The sequence below is a fragment of the Plecotus auritus genome (genome assembly GCF_963455305.1).
Source record: "Plecotus auritus genome assembly, chromosome: 13".
Taxonomy (NCBI): domain Eukaryota; kingdom Metazoa; phylum Chordata; class Mammalia; order Chiroptera; family Vespertilionidae; genus Plecotus; species Plecotus auritus.
The window spans coordinates 15,129,134-15,153,331 of record NC_137779.1 but is presented as its reverse complement, the minus strand read 5'-3'; the positions used below and the strand labels follow the sequence as shown (position 1 = coordinate 15,153,331).

The 24,198-nt window shown below is 48.0% G+C and overlaps 1 protein-coding gene across 1 annotated transcript in view; it reads left to right on the top strand.

Moving 5' to 3' along the window:
• DGCR2 (DiGeorge syndrome critical region gene 2) overlaps positions 1–24,198 on the top strand; it is a 48,649-nt gene that overhangs the window by 18,178 nt on the left and 6,273 nt on the right. Inside the window, exons 2-7 of the mRNA XM_080649965.1 lie at positions 1,983–2,105; positions 9,998–10,123; positions 12,790–13,000; positions 14,906–14,982; positions 17,431–17,607; positions 20,750–20,953. Coding sequence (XP_080506091.1) covers positions 1,983–2,105; positions 9,998–10,123; positions 12,790–13,000; positions 14,906–14,982; positions 17,431–17,607; positions 20,750–20,953 — 918 coding nt within the window. The remainder of the gene's footprint in view (positions 1–1,982; positions 2,106–9,997; positions 10,124–12,789; positions 13,001–14,905; positions 14,983–17,430; positions 17,608–20,749; positions 20,954–24,198) is intronic.

Here is a 24,198-nt window from a genome sequence, read left to right as displayed (position 1 = left end):
TGACCGGAATTGAACCTGGGACCCTTCAGTCCGCAGGCCAACACTATCTACTGAGCCAAACCGGTTAGGGCGGAGTAATTTTCTTTATATGTCTTGTGTTTGGGGTTCATTGAGCTTGTGGAACTGTGGGTTTATAGTTTCCATCAAATTAGGAAGTTGTTCTACCATTGTTTCTTCAAATATTTTGTCTGATTCCCCCCTCCAAATACAAGTATGTTAGTGTGCAGTTGTCCCACAGCTCACAGTTTCAAGAAAACTTTATTTAAAAAAAAAAAAAAAAAAAAAACGGTGGGAAGGGCAGGAGTTGGCCCATGAACTCGGTAATATTTGCCAACCCCTGCCTCAGTTCAAGACCTTACTTGGCTGAGTTATTTAATATTTTTGTCTGGCCTTCTATTTTAATTGCTTCCAGAAATCATTGCTAGTGATATCTGCTTAAAATACGGATTTTACCATATTACTTGTTGGTCCCCTACAACATACCAAATGAAGGTCAGAATTATCTTACCCTGAAAGCCACCACAGTCTGATTCTTCTTACATTTCCAATCTTCTCTCCAGTGATTCTGCATTTGTCAGCTCACACAGTCTAATTGGCATGTTCTCCTGCCTTGTGATATTTCCTTAAGCCCTACTTTTTCTGGATCATTCGTCCCTTTCTATTACGTTATGTACCTCTGAAACCATTTATCTGCCTTGGGAACCCTGTTTACATCCCACCTTTTTTAAGAAGCATTCCTGAGCCCCCCCAGATGGAGGCAGTTTCTCCTTCATGTTGTTTCAGCATATTGTTAGAGTGCTTCTGTGGTGGTGACCTCCATTTATGCTTTGTCAGAAACTCAAGTGTGTGTGTTTATCCATATACTAGAGGCCCAGTGCATGAAATTTGTGCACTTGGCGGGGGGGGGGGGTCCCCTCAGCCCAGCCAGCCCAGCCTGCAACCTCTTGCAGTCCAGGAGCCCTTGGGGGATGTCCAACTGATGGCTTAGGCCTGCTTCCTGCAGGGAGCGGGCCTAAGTTATCAATCAGACAGCCTTAGCACTGCTGTGGAGGCAGGAGAGGCTCCCGCTACCACTGCTGTGCTCCCCAGCCATGAGCCCGGCTTCTGGCTGAGTGGCACTCCCCCTGTGGGAGCACACTGACCACCAGGGGGAAGCTCCTGCATTGAGCGTCATAGTGACTGGTCATTCCACCGACAGGCCGAAACTGGCTCTCCGACATCCCCTGAGGGGTCCCGGATTGTGAGAGGGTGCAGGCCTGGCCGAGGGACCCCACCGGTACACGATTGGGGCCAGGGAAGAATGTGGGAGGTTGGCCAGCTGGGGAGGGCCCACGAGAGGGCTCCAGGGCATGTCCAGCCTGTCTCACTCAGTCCTGATCGGCTGGACCCCAGCAGCAAGCTAACCTACTGGTCAGAGCATCTGCCCCCTGGTGGTCAGTGCACACATCATAGCGGCTGGTCGACTCTGTCTTCTGGTGGTCAGTGCCTGTCATAGCAAGTGGTTGAGTGGCCTTAGCATATCATTAGCATATTCCACTTGGATTGGTTGAGCGGCCGACCAGACGACTGGACACTTAGCATATTAGGCTTTTATTATATAGGATGTCTATCGGGTGTATGTGTGTTTTCTCAGGAGGTGAGAGGTGTACCCTCCTGTTTCTGTCCTCTCTGCAGTGCACTGCATAGCCTGACACAGAACAGAGGAGATGCCACAGTGTATGTTTGAATGGTTGCACATAAAGGTCAACATCTTGGGGGGTGGGTACGCTGCTCTGGGTATTTGTGGCGTTTTGGGCACAGCTCTTGGCTCTTCTTTGGGGTGTGCATGCAAGCTTCCAAGGAGGTGGGCTGTAGGCAGGCTGCCTGGCCCATGCACATGGGGACCGGGTGGTGGCAGGGCCGGGCGGCTGCAGGCCTGGCCACTCCAGGTCTCCGCTGCTACTGCCACTTCCTCAATGGCCTCTTGCCCTTTGGTTTCACAGAGCTGCGGTGCAACCCTGGGCAGTTTGCCTGTCGCAGTGGCACCATCCAGTGCATCCCTCTCCCCTGGCAGTGTGACGGCTGGGTGACTTGTGAGGATGAGAGCGACGAAGCCAACTGTCCAGGTGAGTGTTGGGCAGGCAGATGCATGTGGCCCATGCTTCCCATCAGGGGAGATGGTGTCAACTGGTACCCAATGCTGTATCCGTGACCTGGAAGGTTATTTTGAGCTCCTCTTGTCCTCTTTCTTTTTTAAAAAAAATAGATGCCTAACACAGGTAGATCTCAGAAGTTTTAAGATGGCAGGGTGAGCATTGTGAGGCAAGAGAGGTGTCCATGATGCCACATTTTGGGAGGTACTGCTGGACCTGAGAGCAGTGCCTGAAGTATGGTGGCTTCTTCCCCTCCCTCTTGCCTGGTTTTGGAAGTAGGTGTCTGTGAGACTTGGCTAGAATCCTGACAAGGGTCACTTAGACTGGCCTTGGCTCTGCCTATCTGTCCTGCTCACTCAGTCACTAGCAATCTTTCTCCTGGTGATGTGTGTGCTCACAAAGACAGAATGCCACAAAGAGTCTAAATTGTTGGTTCTCCACCTGGTTTCTGTTCCAGTACCCTCAAAGAATATAATACCCCATGAGTAATGGTGTTCACCACACCCCAGGTTCTCAACTTGGTTAAGATGGACAGTGTAGTGTCTTGCGTGTACTCCTGCATGAGTATGTGAGACACACACACACACACACACACACACACACACACACACACACACACACGGTAATATGTTTAAGACCCAGGTGGTTCTGATAAAAGCCCTAAGAGGAAGGAATCTCAGACCTAAACTCTTCGGCCTCACACTCAAATTTCTTCACAATCTGGCTTGTTTGTTTTTTTGCCAATCATTATTTTCCCTTCTGTGACTCAGCTAGGCTATTTCCTGTGCCACTCCCCCCGCCCCCCATTAAGAATTTTCTAGCCTGGCCAGGGTGGCTCAGTGGTTGATTGTCAACCTATGAACCAGAAGGTCACGGTTCAATTCCCAGTCAGGTCATATGCCCAGGTTGCGGGCTCGATCCTCAGTGTAGGATGTGCAGGAGGCAGCCGATCAATGATTCTCTCTCATCATAGATGTTTCTATCTCTCCCTCTCCCTTCTTCTCTGAAATCAATTTTTAAAAAATTAAAAAAAAAAAAAGAATTTCCTAGCCACATGCTTCGTTTATGCTTTTCTTTTTTCCTGGGATCCTCTTGGTTTGTTTCTGTGTGGACAGATCCTGCCTATCCTTCAAGGCTTGGCTAGATGATTCCACAACAAGAAGGCATCTGTGGGCTCCATGGCTATAGGTTGGCTTCTGCTAATACCTGCTCTATCCCTCTATAGCAGCATATAGGAAACCGCTGGTAATTCTTACATCACTTGTGCCCATGCTTGATCTCTCCTTCCAGACTGAGTTCCCTGAGGGCAGGAGATCTGTCTTCTTCCTCAGTGGGACGAGGTCCTTTTCAGCATTCAGTAAATGAAAGGAGTCTTGTAATTCCTATAGGCCAGATGCTGAAAAAAACTCCAACTAGGGCATCATGGTGGGACATCGATTAGAATTTGACATTTGAGCTTGGTACAGTTCACTGAGGGATGGTTCCAAAACAAGAAATAAAGGTGGTCTGTTTGGACTTTATTTGTCTAAAAAATGACCCCTGTAAAGGGACCCATTTTAAAAAATAATTATTTCTTTAAAAAAATATATATATATATATATTTATTGATTTTAGAGAGGAAGAGAGAGATAGAAACACAATGATGAGAGAGAATCATGGATCGATTGCCTCCTGCACGCCCCCTACTAGGGATTGAACCCACAACCCAGGCATGTGCCCTTGACAGGAATCGAACTCGGGACCCTTCAGTCCATAGGCCAGTGCTCTATCCACTGAGCCAAACTGGCTAGGGTGGGACTCATTTTTTAATCATCCCTTACGCCTGTTCTTCCTTCACTAGGTGAGCATTTCTTTGGTTGAGGTGCCTACCTTTCCAAATGAGAGTTTGAATGGTCGTAGCTGGTTTAGGAGCTTCTGGGATAGCTCTGTGTCTGGGAGACCACCTGGTCATTCCTTGGGTCACAGCCCAGATAGTTTTAACTTCCCAGTGTTTGAGAATTTCCTATATGCTGGGTCAGCCTGGTGAGGACTGGTGATAGTGCCTGGGAGCTTCCCCTGCTGTGATTTACAGGGTGAGGCTTCATATCTAGCCTCCTAGAGAGTTTTCTGAACAAAGAACCAAATGATTCTTGGCTTGCTTTAAAATGGGAGCATGGTTTATCTGCTGTTTTCAAAGCACCTTTTGGCTTAGCTTTGAAGGTTATTTGTAATAACTGCCCTGTTATAGATATTGAAAACAATGATAGGCACTCTTATGGTTCAGCTTCATCTACCAGTGCTCTGTGGACTTGCTGAAGGCAGGAACTAGATCTAATTTCTCTTTTAGATTACTTGCTTGGCACAGAGGGTTACAAGTCTGCTCAGTGTGTTGACTTGAAGTTACATAGGTTCCTGTATTTTCTCCCCAGATAGAAAAATAAAGTCTATCCTACAGAGCCCAGAGTTCTGAGTAAATGGCATGTTCTAGGCCAAGCATGTCAAACTCATGACCAGCCGTGAGTTTGACATGCTTGTTCTAGGCCCAGACCATTGAGTGTGTGATGACAAGTGTGCATGCGCAAACTCACCAAGGACTAACCAGTGGGCCACTCCAGCCAGAGCTTAGTCAGTTTGCTTTTGAACATAGACTTCAGGACTCTGGAGATTATTTCATTGCCCTGCTAAAGCCTGCTAAAATTGCAATAAGATATAAGGCCACAGGGACAGAGAAAATGGAAGATGTAGCAGTAAATCATAATTTCAGTATGGTTTTGTCAGATAGAAAATGGGTAGTATGCTAGGTATAGGCTGGGCATTCCGTAGTACATTCCCTGTCTTTGGGGTTGGAACGCTCAGACCCCCTGCCAGTAGGCTTGTGGGTATCATTTGCCCATGAGATCCTTCCCATGAAATTTGGAAAGTGGAAAAGAGGTAGAAGAATCCTTCTTCCCCTGACCCTGATGTGGATGTGTGGTAGACTGAGGTGAGTGAGTGCAGTGGCTTCCACATCCCTCACTGGCCAGCCGTCTGAAGGCTGCAGGGCAGCTGTGGTCTGGCAGCGCTTTCCTGCAGTTTCCTCACCGGTGGATGGCAACAGCAGCTTCCTGACTCTCTGGATGCAGCTACAGTGGTGACCTAGACAGTTAGAGGTGGCCCACTTGACACAAACCTCTAGCCTTTTCAGTTGTTTCTAAAGTACTGCTTCTCTGTATTAAACCCCTTTGTGTTTGAAATAGCTGGCATGGTTTCTGCTCTCCTAACTGAACCATCTTTGATATAAATGGGAACTAACAGAAGATGTGTAAACTTTTTAATGGAGACAAATTTACAACTTTATTAAGAGTCATTAAAGAAGACTTGAGGCAGGATGTTCTTGGCTAGGAAGACAATGTGTTAAAGCTGCCTATTCTTCTTATATTGATCTGTGGACTCAATGCATCTCCAAAAGGTTTTTTTGGGAAATGTGGCAAATCATTTCTAAAAGGTTTGGAAGAATGATGTCCTGATATTGTTAGGGTACTTTGAAGAAGAGTAAGGAGTGAGCACTTGCCTTGCCAGTATCAAGGCTTACTTTACAGTTGGCTCAGGGTAGCATGAACTGGCCAGTAGAACAGAAGAGCTGCCAGAAACACAAGATATGGCAGAGGTGGAATTACATGTCACTGGGCAAAGGTTAGATTCTTCAGGATGTAGTGCTGTGACAGTCGGAAAAGAAGGAAATTGGATCCCTAATGTACAACATACAGGAAATTTGGTTTCAAGTTAAAGAAAAACTTCTAGAAGATAATATAGAACACCTAAGATCTTCCCTTTATCAAAAGGTAGCAATAAAGAATGTGAACAGAGCCTCGGGGACTTAAAGGATCACCCAACAACAGCAGAATACACATTTTAGGCTCTCTTATGTTAGAAATCCCGGTTTGGTAAGTAAGTGTTATTTGACTTACTGAGTAACGTCTGATTTCTTACCATGATTTTAAACCTGTTTTGGTGTAAAGTAGGAAAGTGATGTGTGTGCTGAAGAGGCTCCAGTCAGTCTTGCCCTCTCCATTTAGAGAAATTATAAGCTCATCTGGACCTAATATATTTGTTCAAGTTCTAGAAACACAAATTAGAATCACTCATATTTGTATTTTATCTATAATAATAAAGGCATAATATGCTAATTAGACCGGACGACCTTCCAGATGAAGCCGGAGCTGCGAGGGAAGCCTGGGTCTCGGGTGCCTGCTGGTGGCCGTAGGGAAGCCCAGGTCCCAGGTGCCAGAAGAAAGCCAGTGCTGGCAGCCAGGGGAAGGAAGGCCTACTCTTGCACAAATTTCGTGCATCAGGCCTCTAGTTTACATATAATACTCATTTCTGGCCAGTACCTGCCCTGACTCAATTTCCCTGTTGGACTTGAGGCTCTCGAGCGGCCGCCCAACTTTTCCTTGAGACGTGCTGGGGAAGCAGAAAGCCTGGTGCCTAGTGGGTCTGAAAGCCTGGAGAGGAGGCAGCTGCCCAGGGGGTCAGGTGGAGACAGGCTTCAGGTGGCCAGGTTGTGAGACAGGGTGACTCAGGTCCTGTGAACTTGGAGGAGGAGGGCCCACCTCCCCTGTGTTCCTCTTCTGCTCTGAAGCAAGTCTCATAACACTTCTGAGCCTGCTTTCCCATCTGTAAAACATTTCCCTTTACCTTGTGGGTTTTTTTCCCAATAGCAAGTCAACCATGTTGGCTTCTCCTTGCTTCACATCTCCTTTGGTGGGCTCCCACTCAGTCTTTGGTGGGCGGAGCTGCTCTGGAGTCCTGGTGAGGACATCTGAGGAGAGAAGAGCACAAGTGGCAGCCTGCGGTGCAGGGAGCACTCTTTCCAGGACTGCAGGACTGGGCTTGGGCCCCGTCACAGTCCCAGTCCCGGCCAGTTGCTAGATGGAAGAGGAAGGCTGAGGAGGGCATGCCTTATCATTAAGCGGGACAGGATCATTCCCCACTACAGTATTCCCCATGCTTCGGACAGTGCCTGGCACACTAAGGTAGAGAGGGGACGGTGGGGTGTCTACATAGCTGCACATGAATCGGCTTAGCTGTGAGAGCTGCACACCCTCCAGCTGGCCCTAATGGGGAAACACTGGATCTCAGAAGCAAATTCTTTATTGTCAGAGGGGGTCCTGATAGGTTTGTAAGGATGCTGATCCTGTGCTCTGCATCCTCCCCCACTGCCCTCACCTCCTTAGCCAAGCCCTTCCCCTTTTTGCTGGCAAAGGCCTATATCTGTGCTGGTAGGTTTCCTTGGCAGCATGTAATGGGCACTGAATAAATGAGTGATGAGGGGATGGATGTGGGCATTTGGATAGTAAGAGAAATGATAGAAAAGAGAAGGGCTCAAAATTGCCTCCTGAACTTTGGAGAAGCCTGCTCTACACAAAGTAGCTTCTTCCATCACCACCAGGCTTTCTTTCCTTAACTATTTCACCTGTTGCCCCTTCACCCCCTTGCTGCAGATGGCTTCTCTTCTGCAAAGTCAGCATCCAGGCCACCTGGTGATAGTCAGTACCTATGTAACCCAGCAGAACACTGTTACCCTTTCTTTCTCTTCCCCCTCTGTCCTAGATCAGCGATTTTCAACCTGTGTGCTGCAAGAATTTTAAAGCATGCAATATTTAGTCAGGGGAACTGACCTCTTTTCCCTTAGATTGTCAAATTTAAAAATGACAGCAATCAACACAACAAGAGTCATCCGGTGTGAATGAATCAAAATTATATCTTTTTTTGTCAGATGGGCAAAAAAATATATATTTTTTGTTATGCCACAGAATTTCAATAATTAGTTTATGTGTGGCATGAGATGAAAAGGATTGAAAATCGCTGTCGTGGATCCATCTGTCTGTGAGCATTGTGGCCTGTCATAGACCAGATGCTGTTCTTGGTCTGGGGAAGAGGCCAAGACGTAAAGTGGAATCACAGGTCTTACTCGTTTGAGCAGACAGAAGAGAGATGTGAAATTTAGGTGCGGCTTCTACCACACCCAAGCTTGTCCTGAAGCCTCTCCCAGACATGCCTGCCTTTGCCCAAGCTGTGCCCTCTGCTGGGAAGCCCTTCTGTTCCCTTCCCTCATCTCCCGATCCTGAATCCACCCTCCCTCAGGAGACACTGTGCATCTTCCCCTTAGTGTGCCAGGCACTGTCTGGAGAAGGGTGGAGGAGAGCTTTGTAGCCCTGTCCCTGTGCCAGAACTGTCAGTCTCCTCCCAGGAGCAGTGGCGCTCAGGGTGTGTGCATGGGGCACTTCAGTCCTAGAGAGATGGTGCCAGTGGCCCCTAGGGCTGGGTGTTGGAAGAGAGCAGCTGCAGCCTCAGACCACCTTCCACAGGGTCAGCAGCAAACGAGGTGGTTGTGTTGATGATGAGATCACTCCAAGGCCTTGAAGATGCTTTTCCTTTGAGGTCTTTGCTTTATCTCAGACACTGGTAGTACATTTTATATTTTAGAATGATTGGCAATCAAAGGACACCTGAACCCCATCATATGCCTGAGAAGGAGCTGGAAATCCTCTCCTCAATACTTAGTGGGTCAGAGAGCCAAATCTGATAGGGCTCATAACTTCTCAGGGTCTCAGAAGAAAATAATGAGGCACAAACAGGTTTATGTACAAGTCGTTCAGTGCAACCCTTCTTAGAGTATTGGAAGAATGCAAACAACCTAAATTTTGCACCATAGGAGATGGTGGTAATTAAAGAAATTCATTCACAGAATACCATGCAGCCATTAAAAATGGTCTTCTTAAGTTTATTTCAGAATATGGAAAGCTGTTTATAGTCTTAAGCTTACAAAGCAAATCCTAAAATAGTTTTAAGGATTTATGTAGAAAAAAAAAGACTGAAGGGTGGGCCCTAACATAGTAATGGGTTAATACGCTTTGTCTTTTCAAACATATTTTTCAAATATTTTGCATGGAATATTTATTTTATAATGAGAAAAAATAGATTATTTATGAAATAAAAATAATATCAGAGTCTTTAATAATAGCAGAACCAGATGGCTGGAGACACTTTAGTCAGTGGGGCTAATTGCCAGCCAGTCTGGGAAGGTGGGTCTGTGGGACACCACTTCACCTTCCAACCACTTGCCCCTACCCACCACGTTCCTCCACCCCCCCATGCCATGCCATGCCCCTTGCCAAAGATTACACACAGTGATTCCCTCTTCATGCTCCCAGGGGAGGCTCCAGTCTGGGGGCAGGAAGGCAGCCTATGCTCTGGAAGAAACCCCAAGGGGCTATAGCAAGCATGGTTAAATGAGGCATGTGGCCCGCTGGCCGTGAGTTTGACATACTTGGGCTAGAGCTACTGAAGGATTTGCAGCAGGAATGGCTGACCCTGTGCTGTGCCAGCAGTAGCCTGTTAGAAAATGCAATGAAGGGGAAACCTCATTTCACGATAGTAGTAAAAAAATGAAGACTGCTAAGGGATAATTTTAATAAGATGTGCATATAACCCATTTGATACAAACAGCAACATTTTATAATGTTCTTAAGAAGACCTGAATAGCCCTGGCTGGTTTGGCTCAGTGGATAGAGTGTCTGCCTGCGGACTGAGGGATCCCAGGTTCAATTCTGGCCAAGGGCACATGCCCGGGTTGTGGGCTTGATCCCCCCCCCCCCAGTAGGGGGCATGCAGGAGGCAGCCAATCCATGATTCTCTCTCATCATTGATGTTTCTCTCTATATATCTCTCTCCCTCTCTGAAATTAATTTTTTTTAAAAAATGGGTCTTCTGTTAAGAATATTAAAAAAAAAACACACCTGAAAAATGGAATATATGCTCATCACATCTGGTCTCCCAGCCTCAAGTAGTCTGCCCAGTCTGCTGTGAGAGCAGAGTTTACAGTCCACTTTTCTTTTTGTTTTCAGAAGTGACTGGGGATTCTCGATCTTACCATGGGAAGGAAGCTGTGGATCCGAGGCAGGGGCGGGCCCGAGGTGGCGACCCCACGCATTTCCACACAGTGAATGTGGCACAGCCTGTTCGCTTCAGCAGTAAGTTGCAGACCTGCCCTGTTTGTGATAAAGCCTCATAACCCTATATGTTCCCTGGCTCTTCCGGTACAACTTGGCTGAGCAAGGGGTACAATGTGTCTTTTAAAACAGCCCTTCAGGGCAGTCTGGCATAATCCTTCTTCAGTAAAAGGCTGCACGGTAACCCAGCCAAGGCCATCCAGGTTGAGAATGGTGAATCCTTGACACCAACTTGGGCTGTGGAACCAGCTGCTTACAAGATGGGTGCCTTTCAGAGCTGGGCTACAGAAGTCTTCTCACCACACAGACACTCAGGTCCCCTCGGCTTTGAGCTGTGAACCCAGGGATTGTCACAGGGATGTAGTGCAAGCTTGGCACGTGAGGAAACTGAGCCTCTGAGAGCTCACACAGCCAGTGGGGCAGCCCCTGGAATCGTGGCTCTCAGCTCCATGCTCTGTCTTTTCATTTCACCTACTTTCTTTGAATAGGTAATCTACCTAGGGAATAATTCCACAAAGCTCAACAGGTAAAAAAAGATGTTTCCTCTCTCTGTTGCCCCCACTCACTGGCTTCTGTCCCCAGAGGGCTTCCTCTGAGCCCATTCCAAGATGTGGGTGAGGAGCCAAGATGGAAGCTCGAGCTGACACTCGCCAGTTGAGATGCTTGGCCTCTGCACACCTTAGTGTCCCCACCTCTAACCTGGGACAGAATGGAACCCACATATGGGGGCTTTGGCAGGTTAAACACTTCGTGGTGGTAGGGAGCTTAGAAAACATATAGTAAAAGGCCACCTGGTAATCCCCCTATCCTTACACCCATTCCACGAACTCCATATACCTCCCCTTCTCCTGCTTGGTGGTTCCTGAGGGCTGGCTCCTGCCTACAGTGAGCCTTCCTGTGAGCTCCGTGGCCGATGGTGCTGTCCCGCTCTCGGCGTTGCAGCAGTGCTGCGGCATGCCTTGTCGGCTCTGTGGCCCAGGGGTACCTTTCCTCTCATGTAATCTCGATCCCATTGTTCATAATAAGGTACACACACACACACACACACACACACACACACACACACACACGTGTGTCCTAAATAATAAAAATAGCCCAGCCGGCATGGCTCAGTGGTTGAGCATCGACCTATGAACCAGGAGGTCATGGCTCAATTCCCAGTCAGGGCACATGCCTGGGTTGTGGACTTGATCCCCAATGTGGGACGTGCAGGAGGCAGCCGATCAATGATTCTCTCATCATTGATGTTTCTCTCTCTCACTACCTCTCCCTTCCTCTCTGAAATCAGTAAAATGTATTTAAAAGCCCAAGCCGGTTTGGCTCAGTGGATACTCAAGGGTCCCAGGTTCGATTCCGGTCAAGGGCACATGTCCCAGCTGCGGGCTCAATCCCCAGTCGGGCATGCAGGAGGCAGCTGATCAATGATTCTCTGTCATCATTGATGTTTCTAACTTTCCCTCCCCCTTCCTCTCTGAAATCAATAAAAATATATTTTAAATAATATATATATTTAAAAAATAATAACACAAGCCATCAATATTTAAGAAGTTTTACTAGTTCCACAAGATGTTGAGGCATTAAAAAATTGCATTTTGTTAACTGGCTTTGTAAAAAAAAAGTATTAGTCTTCATCAGTCTACTTTTATATATATATATATATATATACCTTTTTATTGATTTCAGAGAAGAAGGGAGAGGGAGAGAGAGATAGAAACATCAATGATGAGAGAGAATCGTTGATCAGCTGCCTCCTGTACGCCCCCTACTGGGGATCGAGCCCGCAGCCCGGGCATGTGCCCTTGACCAGAATCGAACCCGGGACCCTTTGGTCTACAGGCTAATGCTCTATCCACTGACGCAAACCAGCTAGGGCCCATCAATGTACTTTTAGTTAGGAGTTAGGTACCTGGCATTTGAAGGTTATACATCCTGTAGAACAGGTCATTGCCCTTACCCAAGGCCAGCCATTGGGTATGGAGCCTTGCCGCCCTCAGGGTGGGTACACCTGGCAAGAAGATATCTGGCCCATCTCATCTAGCGGAGACTCTGACTTCAACTGGCTACTTGGCTTTTGCCCACCGTGGAACCACCTGGGCCTCATTTTCTCATCTGTAGAAGGCAGGAGTAGCTCCCACAACCTCAGTGGCCCTTCCAGCTATGATCTCCTGAGCTTCTGTTCTAGGGGAATGCTAGCCAGCACCTATGTGAACAGAGAACCAAGGAGTAGGCTCAAGAAGCTGTGGACTTGCTGGCAGGGTGACCAGAGAGCCAGCATTTGTGCAGTGGGGGCAAAGTGGGCAGGGAACCTCCTTGCTCACTCCTACCAGGCCTTGCAGTGAGCTGGTGTGGGCAGTTCTGCCATCTTGTCAACCAGACTTATTCAGAGAATGAAATCTACTTTATTCAAAGAATCCAGCAGTCAGTCGTTACTGCCGAGTAAATTAAAGACCTTATACAGATGGGAAGACTCACCACTGAATATACTTGTACTTTAGATTGCATCTATATTGTAGAGAAACTTGAGTATGCCACAAAGTATGTGGTCCTTAGGGGACAGAAATTTTCCTCTTGAGCTTCAGTTTCCCCATTTCCCTAGGGTGATTTCTGAACAACATATGTCATTTTGTTTTCGAGTGAGGATCCTAATTTGGGGGGACAACTCCCCTTCTGTCCTTCATGTTTCCTAGGGAAGTGTCCGACAGGGTGGCACCACTATGAAGGCACGGCCAGCTGCTACAGAGTCTACTTGAGTGGAGAGAACTACTGGGACGCTGCACAGACCTGCCAGCGCGTCAATGGCTCCCTTGCCACCTTTTCCACCGACCAGGAGCTGCGTTTCGTCCTGGCCCAAGAATGGGACCAGCCAGAGCGGAGTTTCGCTTGGCAGGATCAGCACAAGTGAGTCCTGGGTGGGAACCCAGGGGCTGGGGTTCAGGCCAATGCCCACCAAGCACATGGCCTCTTGGCCGCCGTGGCAGTCCTAAGGCATAGCCAGCAGCCGGCATTTTGGGGAAGAGCAGCTCCACCCACTGGAAATAGAGATTCAGTGGTTTAGAGTGGGCATTGAGATGGGGTGGGGGGTCTTGGAAGGGCAGAGATGGGGTGCCACCTTGGGCCAGTCTCTTTTGTTGGTCCTCTGTAGGTTCAGCTGCGTCTGCTGACCTGTAAAGGGACCCGGCCTGCGTCAGGAGGGGCTGCTCAGTGTGGGCTTTTCTAGGCCCAGCACAAGGGGTGCACAGGTGGGTGGTAGTTCCTTCCGAGAAAATGGGCTTTGCCAGGCCCGCTGCTCAGTACTTTCAATGGGCTCGATCACTCGGTCCTCCCAGAAACCACAGGAGACCAGTGGACAAGCATGTGACCACAGGCACACACTAGCTGGGTGTGTCTGGGTTCCAGCCCATGCAGTCTAACTCCAGAACCTGGCTCTTGACCCCAGGCTCTGTAGCACTGAGGAGAAAGTGTGGAAACTGGCCAACTGCCAGCATCTCCCAGTCCCCAGGTTGTGGGGACAGGCATGTGCTTTGGCCTGTGATGTGTGGCCTCATGCTGCCCCATCCACACTGCTGGGGGCAGGAGTGTGAATTGCAGAGCTTGCCCGACTGCCAGTACTCCCTCCCAGCAATGGCACAGGCTGCCATATTAACAAGAGGACCATGTCAAGTGGACAGAGAGCCTTCATTTTAAGACCTGAGCTGGGTTTTGGGCTCTGCCATCATATCCTGTGACACTGGCAAATCATGATACCGCAGCTACCAAGTGAGAAAAATAATTCCTAGTTCACAGGGTGGTTGTAAGTTCATGGAAGGTAAGAGGGCTCAGCCCCATAGGTAGGGAAGCACCCTGTCTCCTTCAGGTGGGCATGTGCATGGCAGTAGGCTGAAGGGGCAGAGTGGCACAATGCCATGGCTCCCCCAGTGGTGGTAGACTTACTGAAAGCATCTCCAGGGCTGGACTGGAAGGCTTGGATGAGGGGTGCACACTCAACAGGTGGCTGTGGCAGTCAACCAGGTTCGCTTACACCGCCCCTCAGTGCTGTGACTTGTGTTCTGGGGAGCAGTTGCGGGCCTGGGCAAGCTGGCTCTGAGCATGTGAGCATGCTTTTACCCACCCCTGCAGTGTATACTTACAGGTGTTTGTTTTTTATTGAGATTAATTCACATGCCATAAAATTCACTCCTTTAGAGGGTACTGTTCTGTGCCTTTAGTGCGGCGGTCGCCAACCAGGGGTCCGCCGACCACTGGTGGTCCATGAGGTCCGAAAGGCTGGTGACCGCTGCTTTAGTGTATTCACAGGGCTCTATGTCCATCGCAGATAAGGTTGGTCTTGCTTAGAAATTGAAAGCTTTTTTGTGTTTTTGTTTTGTTTTAAGTATGTTTTTTATTGATTTCAGAGAGGAAGGGAGAGGGAGAGAGAGATAGAAGCATCAGTGATGAGAGAGAATCATTGATTGGCTGCCAACACCGGGGCATGACCCTGACCAGGAATCAAACTGTGACCACTGGTTCATAAGTCGACGCTCAACCACTGAGCCACAACGGCCGGGCTGAAAGCTTTCTTGGATCAACTAATAAGACAGTCTTGGCTGGAGTCACTCAAGATAAAACTTTTTCTGACCTGTGAATTTATTCTTTAGAATTTTAATGTATTTTATTAAAAGTATTTAAAAACTTTTAAAAGTCATTAGCATTTTGGAGGCTCAGTACTTTAATGGTCAGTGTAACTATTAAAATACACTCATGCACAATCAATGGCTGCTTTCCTGCTGCCATGCTAAGGTTCCCTGCATTTCTGCCCTCTCGCAGGTTGTGGGTTGGCTACCAGTATGTCGTCACCAGCCGGAACAGCTCCTTAGAAGGCCACTGGGAGGTAGCATTCAAAGGTAAGCCTTTCTGGACCCTGGCCGGATAGTTCAGTTGGTTAGTGTTGTCCCAAAATGCCAAGGTTGCAGGTTTGGTCCTCAATCAAGACGTAAGTATCAACCAGTGAATGCATAAATAAGTAGAATAATTTGATGTTTCCCTTCCTCTCTCTAAAAATCAATAAATTTAAATAAAAAGAAAAAAGGGTAAGCCTCTTCTGAAAAGAGTTGTTGAGTATGAAATTGAGGTTTACCATCCTGAACAGGATATATTGCTAGGGTCTCCTCTCTTTCCCCCACCCCCTCTCATCAATGGTGCCTGGCCTGTTAGGGGTACCTGATGCAGGGGACATGGAGATGAATGGGCCCCACATCACGGGAGGGCTCTGATGACCAGCAGGCCCTCTTCCAGGCTGGGGTCTTGGCCAAATTTTTAGACTCACCATCCTCCTTTTACAGTTAAAGACTTTAACTAGGGCATAAAAATGAGCATACAAAGTGTGCAGCTGGCATGAGCCAGGGAGGGAAGTTCAAGCTTTCTAGGACAGAGAAGTTCGGAAATCCAAAACTTGAAATAAAGCTGTCAGGCAGATAGAATTAAAATAGAGTTTTCTGGAGCCAGAGACATAGGGATCTTCTCTGACTCCTCTCATACTTCACTCCCTTTCAAACGTGTCCAAAATCTCATCACTTGTTGCCAGATTGCAGCCACCAGATCTGCCATTAGTCTCCTAAATTACTGCAGCCACCGCTGCCAGCCTGGTCTCCTTGCTCCCACCCCCACCCAGCCCAGTCTCCTCACATGGCTGCGTGAGAGTCCTCTACTCCTCTGCCCCAGCTGTTTGTGACTCTCCTCCCACAAAGACACTGTCCTCACTGAGGCCTGCAGTGCCCTTGCCCTCTGCCATCCCCTTCCACCACTCTCCCGGCCCTCCTCTTCAGCCACAGGGATGCCTGCTCTTCCCACCTTCTCTTCCCTTGGGTCACCTTTGTTCCCATTGAAGCCCTCCCTGGGCCACTGCTTCCTGGCTCAGGCTTATTCCAGTGCAGTGCCGGCCCTGGCTAGTGTCTGGGACTGGCTTGGGGATTAAGTGGAGCCTGCTGTGCCAAGCTGCCTGGACGGGACAAACAGGGATTTAAGGTGAACACCTGCTTCCCTTGGCAAGTCTGGAATTGCGGTGGGCCGGAGGTCAGCACCCAGGCTGTTCTTATCAGAAATGTATTGCAGGGCTGCTGGCAGCGGCGCACTTCATGGCACCTTCCTGCCTGGAGGATGAGGAAGCCTGGCCTGGATTTTTCCAGACTCCACCTGAACTGTCCCTTTTGTTGCTGCTGGTATATCTTGCTGCATCGCTGTAGTAAATCTTAGCCATGACTGTGGCTAGATGCAGGATGCCTTGAATCCTAGCAAAACAGTGAGCCTATGGGTGACGTGAGACACCCCAAACCCAAGCAGTCAGGAATGTTAGTGTAGCCCTCTTCCTCCATTCTCTGTTCTGAGGCTTGCCTTCACCTCTGTGCTGCAGCTTTTTTTTCTATAGCAGCCATGACCTACTGACATGTATACTTATTCTGTTGTTCAGAATCTGTCTTCACTGTTTACTCCCCCCCCCCCAACTCAAATGTCAGCTCCACAAGCCAAGTTGTCATACAGTGTCCCCTGAGTGCCTGTTTACAGGATTAGGGCTTGCCAATATTTGTTATATCTGAGGGAGAATGATCAGGAGACTGTACTAGATTATGGGACTTAGAAAAGAGGCTTAGAGGTTCATGGCCCCCTCCCCCAACATCCCTGCACCCCCACCCTGGGGTGCAGTGGTAGCGTGGTTTCTGATCACCTGATTTCCAACTTGGAATGCAATAGCTGAGTGGATTACAGTCGCCCTGGAGCTGGGAGTGGGTCCCAAGGAGCCTTCCAGGAGTTCACCAGGCCAGCTGATGCTCCAAGTGGGTGTAGGGGCCACGATTCTGCCTAAATTATGCATTCATGGCAGAAGCAATGGGCTTCTTCTTAAGTCCTCTATTTATCAGTCAATACTCTATTGTAAAGGAGAACTTGCCTCTCCCCTATTTATTTATTTGTTCATTTTATTCATATGAACTCACACATTTTCATTATTGTGTTATAACCCATTGCTTCAATCTTCATGTTGTTGTTCTGCCTTTAAACATCCCTGACTAAGTATAGTCCTCCTCTGGCTCTCAGCCCAGTAGGGTTTATTTGTGTGCTTGCCTCCCTGGTCTACGGAGCATGGCCCCCTTCGCCCAGTGCTGAAACCTGCGCTCTGTGGAGCTAAGGGAGGTTGTGAATTAATGCCGTAACTTTAGTACAGCTCTGTTTGGTAGTCCATGAGCTCTTTGATTGATGGTCCACTTCAGGGGGGGCCTCAGTCCCTGTGAAGACTGCACATGGTTCGGATGTTGACATTATGTTGCAATGGCCAGCCCTCCCTTTTGTCTCCCCTATAGGTTCCTCAGAGGTTTTCCTGCCCCCAGACCCCATCTTCGCCTCGGCCATGTCTGAAAGTGACAATGTGTTCTGCGCCCAGCTCCAGTGCTTCCACTTCCCCACCCTCCGCAACCACGATCTGCACAGCTGGCATGCGGAGAACTGCTACGAGAAGTCTTCGTTTCTTTGTAAAAGAAGTAAGCCACCTTGAACTTGACTCCTTTAGTGAGCTGGAAGGGATGGTGCTTCTTGTGACAATGTGGCTTTCTAATTTCTGGACCTTGATGTCAGCTTTGAGTGGACTTAACCCATTTTATAGCAGGCAGCAGGCAGCAGGCGCGCTGTGCCTGGCTCACACCTTACTCTGAAGGTGCACAGGTGCCTTGGGGGTGAGGGCTAGAGCCTGGGCTGGGACCCAGGGCTGGTATGAGCCTGACTGGCCTGCCACTTAGTTCTGTTACCTAAGCAGCGATTGCCATTTCTGGCCCTTGTTTCTCTTTTTCCCAGGACAGAGGTGATAATTCCTGCCCTCCCCACCTGGATGTTAGTAAACTAAATGAGAATGGTGACAGGACTTGCTAGATATTGTGGTGTCTAGGTGCCTCTGACTCCTTTGGTCACCTCCCCCTCCTCTCCTGGGGTCTTTGTAAGATTCCTCACTCTGGATCCCTCACTCTGTCCTGTCTGGACCGCTTCCCCTCTTCAGCTGGTCCCTGTGCCAGTTCTCTCACCCACATTCCACATCAAGCTCTTTTCCAGCTTTGGGGGCTAGCAGTGTGGTTGTGCTGACCGAAGGGAGGCTCCCTAGCCTCACCCCGTCCCCTCTGCCATGAGTGGAGGATGCAGTCATGCCCAGATGCAACTGGGAGGCAAGGGCAGGTCATCGTTCAGTTTCCATCTGCTTAGAGATTTTCCTGTTATCTGTTAATGATTTCTAGTTTGATTCCATTATGGTCAGAGAATTTCTATATGATAAGTTATTTAAATTTGTTGAGATATGTTTTATGCCTCCAGGTTACTGTCTGTCTTGGTGAATGTTCCATGGATGCTTCAGAAAAATGTGGCTTCTGCTATTGGGTGGGGAGTGAAAGAGTGAGAGCAAGTGTGTGTGTATGTGGGGATTAGATTCTATTGATTGATTGTGGTATTCAAATATTCTATATCTTTGCCAGTGTTCTGTCCAGGAGTTCTGTCAGTTGTTGAGAGGGAGGTGTTGAAGTTCACAAGCAGAATTGTGGAATTGTCTATTTCTCCTTTGAGTTCTATTGGTTTTTATTTCACAAGCTGTCCTTTTGACAGGTTCCTATCATTCAGGTTAAATTTGTACTCTGTGGAATTAGCCTTTTCTCCAAGCGAGGACCTATGCACTAATTATGCTCATTGCTTTTACAACGTCTCAGTGGACAGAGCTAAGATGTGTATGTGTGCATGCATGCATGTGCACATGTGTTGTATACATATGTCTTGGGTACAGATTTTTCATATTGATTAGTTCCTTTAATGATTAAAGAAATCATTTAAACATATTCAAGTTTTCAAGTTATATTTTAGTTCATTTTGGTAAATCATATTCATCTAGGGCATTGCCCATGCAATATAAAATTTCTAACTCATTGCTACAAAATTCTCTTAGCATTCTGTTTGTATTTTTGAGGCATTTATATGCCTGTCATTATGCCCTCCTTTTGCCTTATAATATTATTTATACTGCCTTCCGTATTGCTCAGTCTTGCTCGCCTCTTTGATTCATCTTTACAAAGAACCAGCTTTGGGTGGTCATTGATTCTCAGTGCTTTGCATCTGTTTTCTGTGCCATTCATTTCTGCTGCAAATTTTCATCCTTTTACTATCATTAGGTTTATTATTTTCTTTTTCTGAGTTCTAGAGTTAGATTCTTAATTTTTAGTTCCTCTAATGAGAGGCATTTAAGGTTCAGTTTTTTTCTATACATGCAGATATGCAAACAAAGTGCATAAATATTAAGTGCAAGTTTTATTAATGTGTACACATACGAACCACTTCCCAGATCAGGATGTGGAGTATTGTTGGCACTCCAGAAGAAGCCTGCTGATGCCCCTACCTAGTCATTATGTTTACCCTTTCTAGGAAGCCATGCTCTCATAGGTTAATCACAGATTATAATACCGTATTGACAATAGTCTCTAATGTTGTGGCTTAATCATACTGTGGTCAGATAACATTATGTGTTTTTTTTTTCTTAGTTAGAATTTATTTTGTGGTTCTGAATTGGGTTTGTTTGCTGTGTTAGCTCTTTGCAATGATTCTATTGAAGTTTGTTGCACTTCTCAGATGTACAGGATTTAGATTTTCAAAACAATTTTATCTGAGGTTCTTGCCCTGGAAGTTCGTGAGCACTTGAGTTGTGTAGATTTGACTCCAGTTTTAAGTGAGGCATAGACCAATGGTGGTTGAATTTCTGAAATTTTTGTAGACATTCCTACCCTATTTAGAGACAGACGCTAACTTTCTTTTCGTGTCCCTTTGTCTTTCAATGAGCATGCATCCCTTTGGACACCACCTCCGCCTCATCCCTAGTTCTTTTCCCAAGCATCTGTAATATCTGCCAGCTTAAGGCTCTGAGTTCTCAGCTTCCTCCTTACTCTCTAACCATGGTCATTCCTCTTCTTCTAATCCCAGGTTATCCCTGCACAGAGTTTACTGTGTGTGCCTCAGTAATGGACTGAATGGACTGTCTGCCCGAGCAGTAGCAGCAGCTTCTTGGGAGACTCATTCAAAACACATTCTGATTTTAAAATGGTTAATACTGCAGCAGATGCATCTTAGAATTGAGAAACTCTCAAAACTAAACTGCTTAGGCATCTTTTATTATTATTATTATTATTATTATTATTATTATTATTATTGATTTCAGAGAGGGAGGGAGAGGGAAAGATAGAAACATCAGTGATGAAAGAGAGTCATTGATTGGCTGCCTTTTGCACATCCCGTACTAGGGATTGAGCCTGCAACCTGGCATGTGCCCTTCACTGGAATTGAACCTTGGACCCTTCAGTCCGCAGGCCGACGCTCTATCCACTGAGCCAAACCAGCTAGGGCTTAGGTATCATAAAAGCAGACACTTCCATGGGCTTTCCCCTGGAATCTGGCACTCTCTGTTCTAGCTGTCTAGGTTTGCAGCTAGGTGTGCCCTGGCCAGGTGTGCTTTGTCCTAACAGAGTGCTGTAGTGATCTCTCTTGAACAGCACTCACAGGAGGGGGTTCTCAGGTTGATCTTGCCAGCTCCTCTGTTGCTGTTTGTGGGGAGACTCGGGGCTGGTTCTGGTAACATACATTTGTGTTTGTGTGTGTCTGTTGCAGGTCAAACGTGTGTTGACATCAAGGACAATGTGGTGGATGAAGGGCTCTACTTCACCCCCAAAGGAGATGACCCGTGCCTGAGCTGCACCTGCCATGGAGGGGAGCCAGAGATGTGCGTGGCTGCCCTCTGCGAACGGCCCCAGGGCTGCCAGCAGTACCGCAAGGACCCCAAGGAGTGCTGCAAGTTCATGTGTCTGGACCCAGGTGAGACTGATGCTGGGTCACAAGTCAGCCTCCCCATTCAGGGCCAGAGGCTACCTGGCCCGTTGCTTCCTCAGTGGCAGGGGCTTGTGCGAGGTAGAGTTCACAACACATGGCATAGCCGCGATGGCAGCATTTGCCCACAGAGCTGTCTCACAGGCTTTGATGGGCAAATACTCTAATGAACCGATGTCTCTCACACAACCTGGCCCCCTCTAACTGCTATCTCTCAGTTGGCTCATTTTAGCTCTTGGGTTACAAGTGTTCACTGATGAACTTGAACTTGAATGTGGCTGTATGTTCACAAATCAACTAATGACTTCAGAACTATCTCCTCTTCTTTTAAGACTAAGAGCAAGACTTCCAACTTATATCCCAGTTTGAGCTCTTCCTGTTTTCTGAGTATGGTGATGTGGTGGGTAGTGACAGTTTTCATTATTTAACAGTAATCAATTTTTGCTGTTACAATCTTTAAGAAAAAGATTAAATATAAATCTCCTCACTAGGTGGCGCTTTGCAGGTGGACACTATGCAACCTTATGGTCTCTGGGTGATATTTCTTCCACTTTCAAAAAAGACCAGCAGGTGGGGTTCCTGCTCTGTGGGACCATTAGGACACATCACGGTTCATATAGTATACTGGATGGTTCACCACACCAATGCAGTTGACATCTCTGTATGAATTCACAATCTCAGGAGAAATGTAAACAAAAAACATAAATTTGTTTTCTGTCTTGGCTGCCACAGTACGAGAGAGACGTGGGCAGAGACTTGTGAAAGGCCCTGGACTCATAGGCCCTGCAGAAAAGCAGCTTGGGTGGGCGTGGTAGCTCTCTCAGTCCCCTGGGGCCCCCATGGATGAAAGCTGGTTTGCCTAGTGCTAGTGGGAACTGGAGCTGGCACATGAGAGCCACAACAACCACTGTTCCAGAGAGCTGTCAGTGTTTTGCAGAGAGTTGTCAGGAAGGCTGCTGGCAAGAGGGCAGATCAGTGCCAGAAGCTACTTCAGGCTCAGCAAAAGGGGGTACTGTGGCCCATATCCCATCAGAGGTGCACAGTTGGCTGTGGAGAGTGCAGAGACCATGTATGACCCGATGTAGATATACACGAATGACCAGTCTGTGGGCTGAGTGGCTTGTGAAGCCCGCCCAGCCCTGAGGACTTCTCAGGAGACCAGGGTCCTCAGGACGTCTGGGTAGTCTCAGAGCTACTGCAGGCCACTCCTGTGTAGCCAGAACAGCATAGCCAGGGCCTTTCCCTGCCCCTTGCCTCAGCCTTGTTGCTGCAGGCTCCTGACAGCCTTCCACGTCAGGTGCCTTCTCCTGGGAAGTGTCCACACTTCCCCAAGGATAGAGGTACTGCCACCAAAACTGGAGACACTTGGGAAGTGTCCCTTTTAACAAGGCAAGAGTGTCTGCTCTCACTACTTGGATCAGGGTTGTACGGGATATCAGGGCACATGCCCAGGAGGCAGCCGATTAATGATTCTCTCTCATCACTGATGTTTCTTTCTCTTACCTCTCCATTCCTCTCTAAAAACAATAAAATTTTTTTAAATAAAGTAAATACATATTAATACATAATAATAATACATAATAATAATAATAATAATAATAATGCTAGGCTGGCCTGGTCAGTGTGGCTTGGTTGAGTGTCGTACCATGCACCCAGGGGTCGCTGGCTCAATTCCCATTCAGGGCACATACCTGGGTTGCTGGCTCGATCCCCAATAAGGGATGTGCAGGAGACAGCCAAATGATGTTTCTCTTTCATCAATGTTTCTGTCTCATTCTCACTCTCCTTCCCTTTCTCTCTCTGAAATCAGTAAAAACAAATTTTAAAAAAAGAATGCTAGGATGGAGGGTGATGCCAGAGCCCTCCACGGAGATGCTGCCTGGGCCCTGAGACCCCACTGCCTCTGCCCAAAGATTTTGACAGACTCCAGCTCTGCTGAAACTGTTGTGGAACACCAGGTCCTCCATCATGGAGCTGGCCAACAGCAGGGACACGACCTCAGCCTCGCTTAAGCAGGGACTATGACCCAGGGTAGAGATGAGCAGGGTGAGCAGATCAGCCACATCTCAGGTTTATCCCTGTGTGAGGACTTGCTCCCAGTTACTCTCTCCTCACTGTCCTCTAGATCAGCAGTCGCCAACCGATGGTCCGTGAGGTCCAGAAGGTTGGTGACTGCTGCTCTAGATCATGAGTGCCAAAATCGAGCCTTTGGCAGTGTTGAACACACTTTGATATATCCAGGGTTCCCCACCAACAGAGAGGGTTAGTAGATGTAGGGTATGGGGAGATCCAGAATTAGAACAGCCACTGATGGACAAGAGAAGGAGAGGGGCTGTAAACGGACTCTGAGGGCCCAGTAGAGGCCACATTCTCACACTCCTCCCTGATCACCGGCCTCCACGTTGAGCACTGCTGAGTATTAGGGAGGAGCAAAGAACTCTGGGAGCACTCTGATGGGGCTGGAGCCCAGGTCTGAACTGGGGCCAGGCACATTGCCCCACTAAGCCTCAGTTCCCCCTGTATAGGGACTTTTCTCCTCCTTTGTAGGGTTGTGAGAAATCAGAGAGGTGCTGGATGCTGTGGCCTCATGTACAGTCCTGTTCTGTTTGGCACCTCCTATCAAGCTCCTGTTGTGGCTTCCAGGGGCTCACCCAGCAATAGGGATGAGTGGGCACATGGGCCAAGGGAAAGACTGAGGGAGGCACAAGCCCCCTCTGACCAGGGAGATGGCTCCCATGACACCTGATGCAAGGGGGGGGCAGGCCACATCACCCATCTCATATTTAAAAACTTTTTCTGGCCATGAGCTGCTTCTCTCCTGTGGTGGTATTATAGTACTAGTGACCTGGTACACAGATTCATGCACATTGAAAGGATATTAATTAGAAGGTGGCTGGTGGGGCAGGACTGGGTGAGACAGGCCAGACACACACTAGAGCCAAACTCCCGTGGTCCCTCCCCTGTGTCGGCAGAGTAAGTGGGATCCCTCGGCCTGGACTGTGGGGATCGGGCTGAAACCGGCACTCTGACATCCCCCAAGGGCACTCTGCAAAGTTGCTGTCGTACAGGGTGTGGAACGCAAGTGTGCAGTAAACCAGATTTGGACCGATAGCGCCCCAGCAACAACATAACCCACGGCCGAAGGTGGAATCTCATGGCCCCACGAGGAATTGGGCTCCCTCCTCTCTGGTTTTAGGGTGCATCACCCGAGAACCGCTGCTGCCAAGTCATTT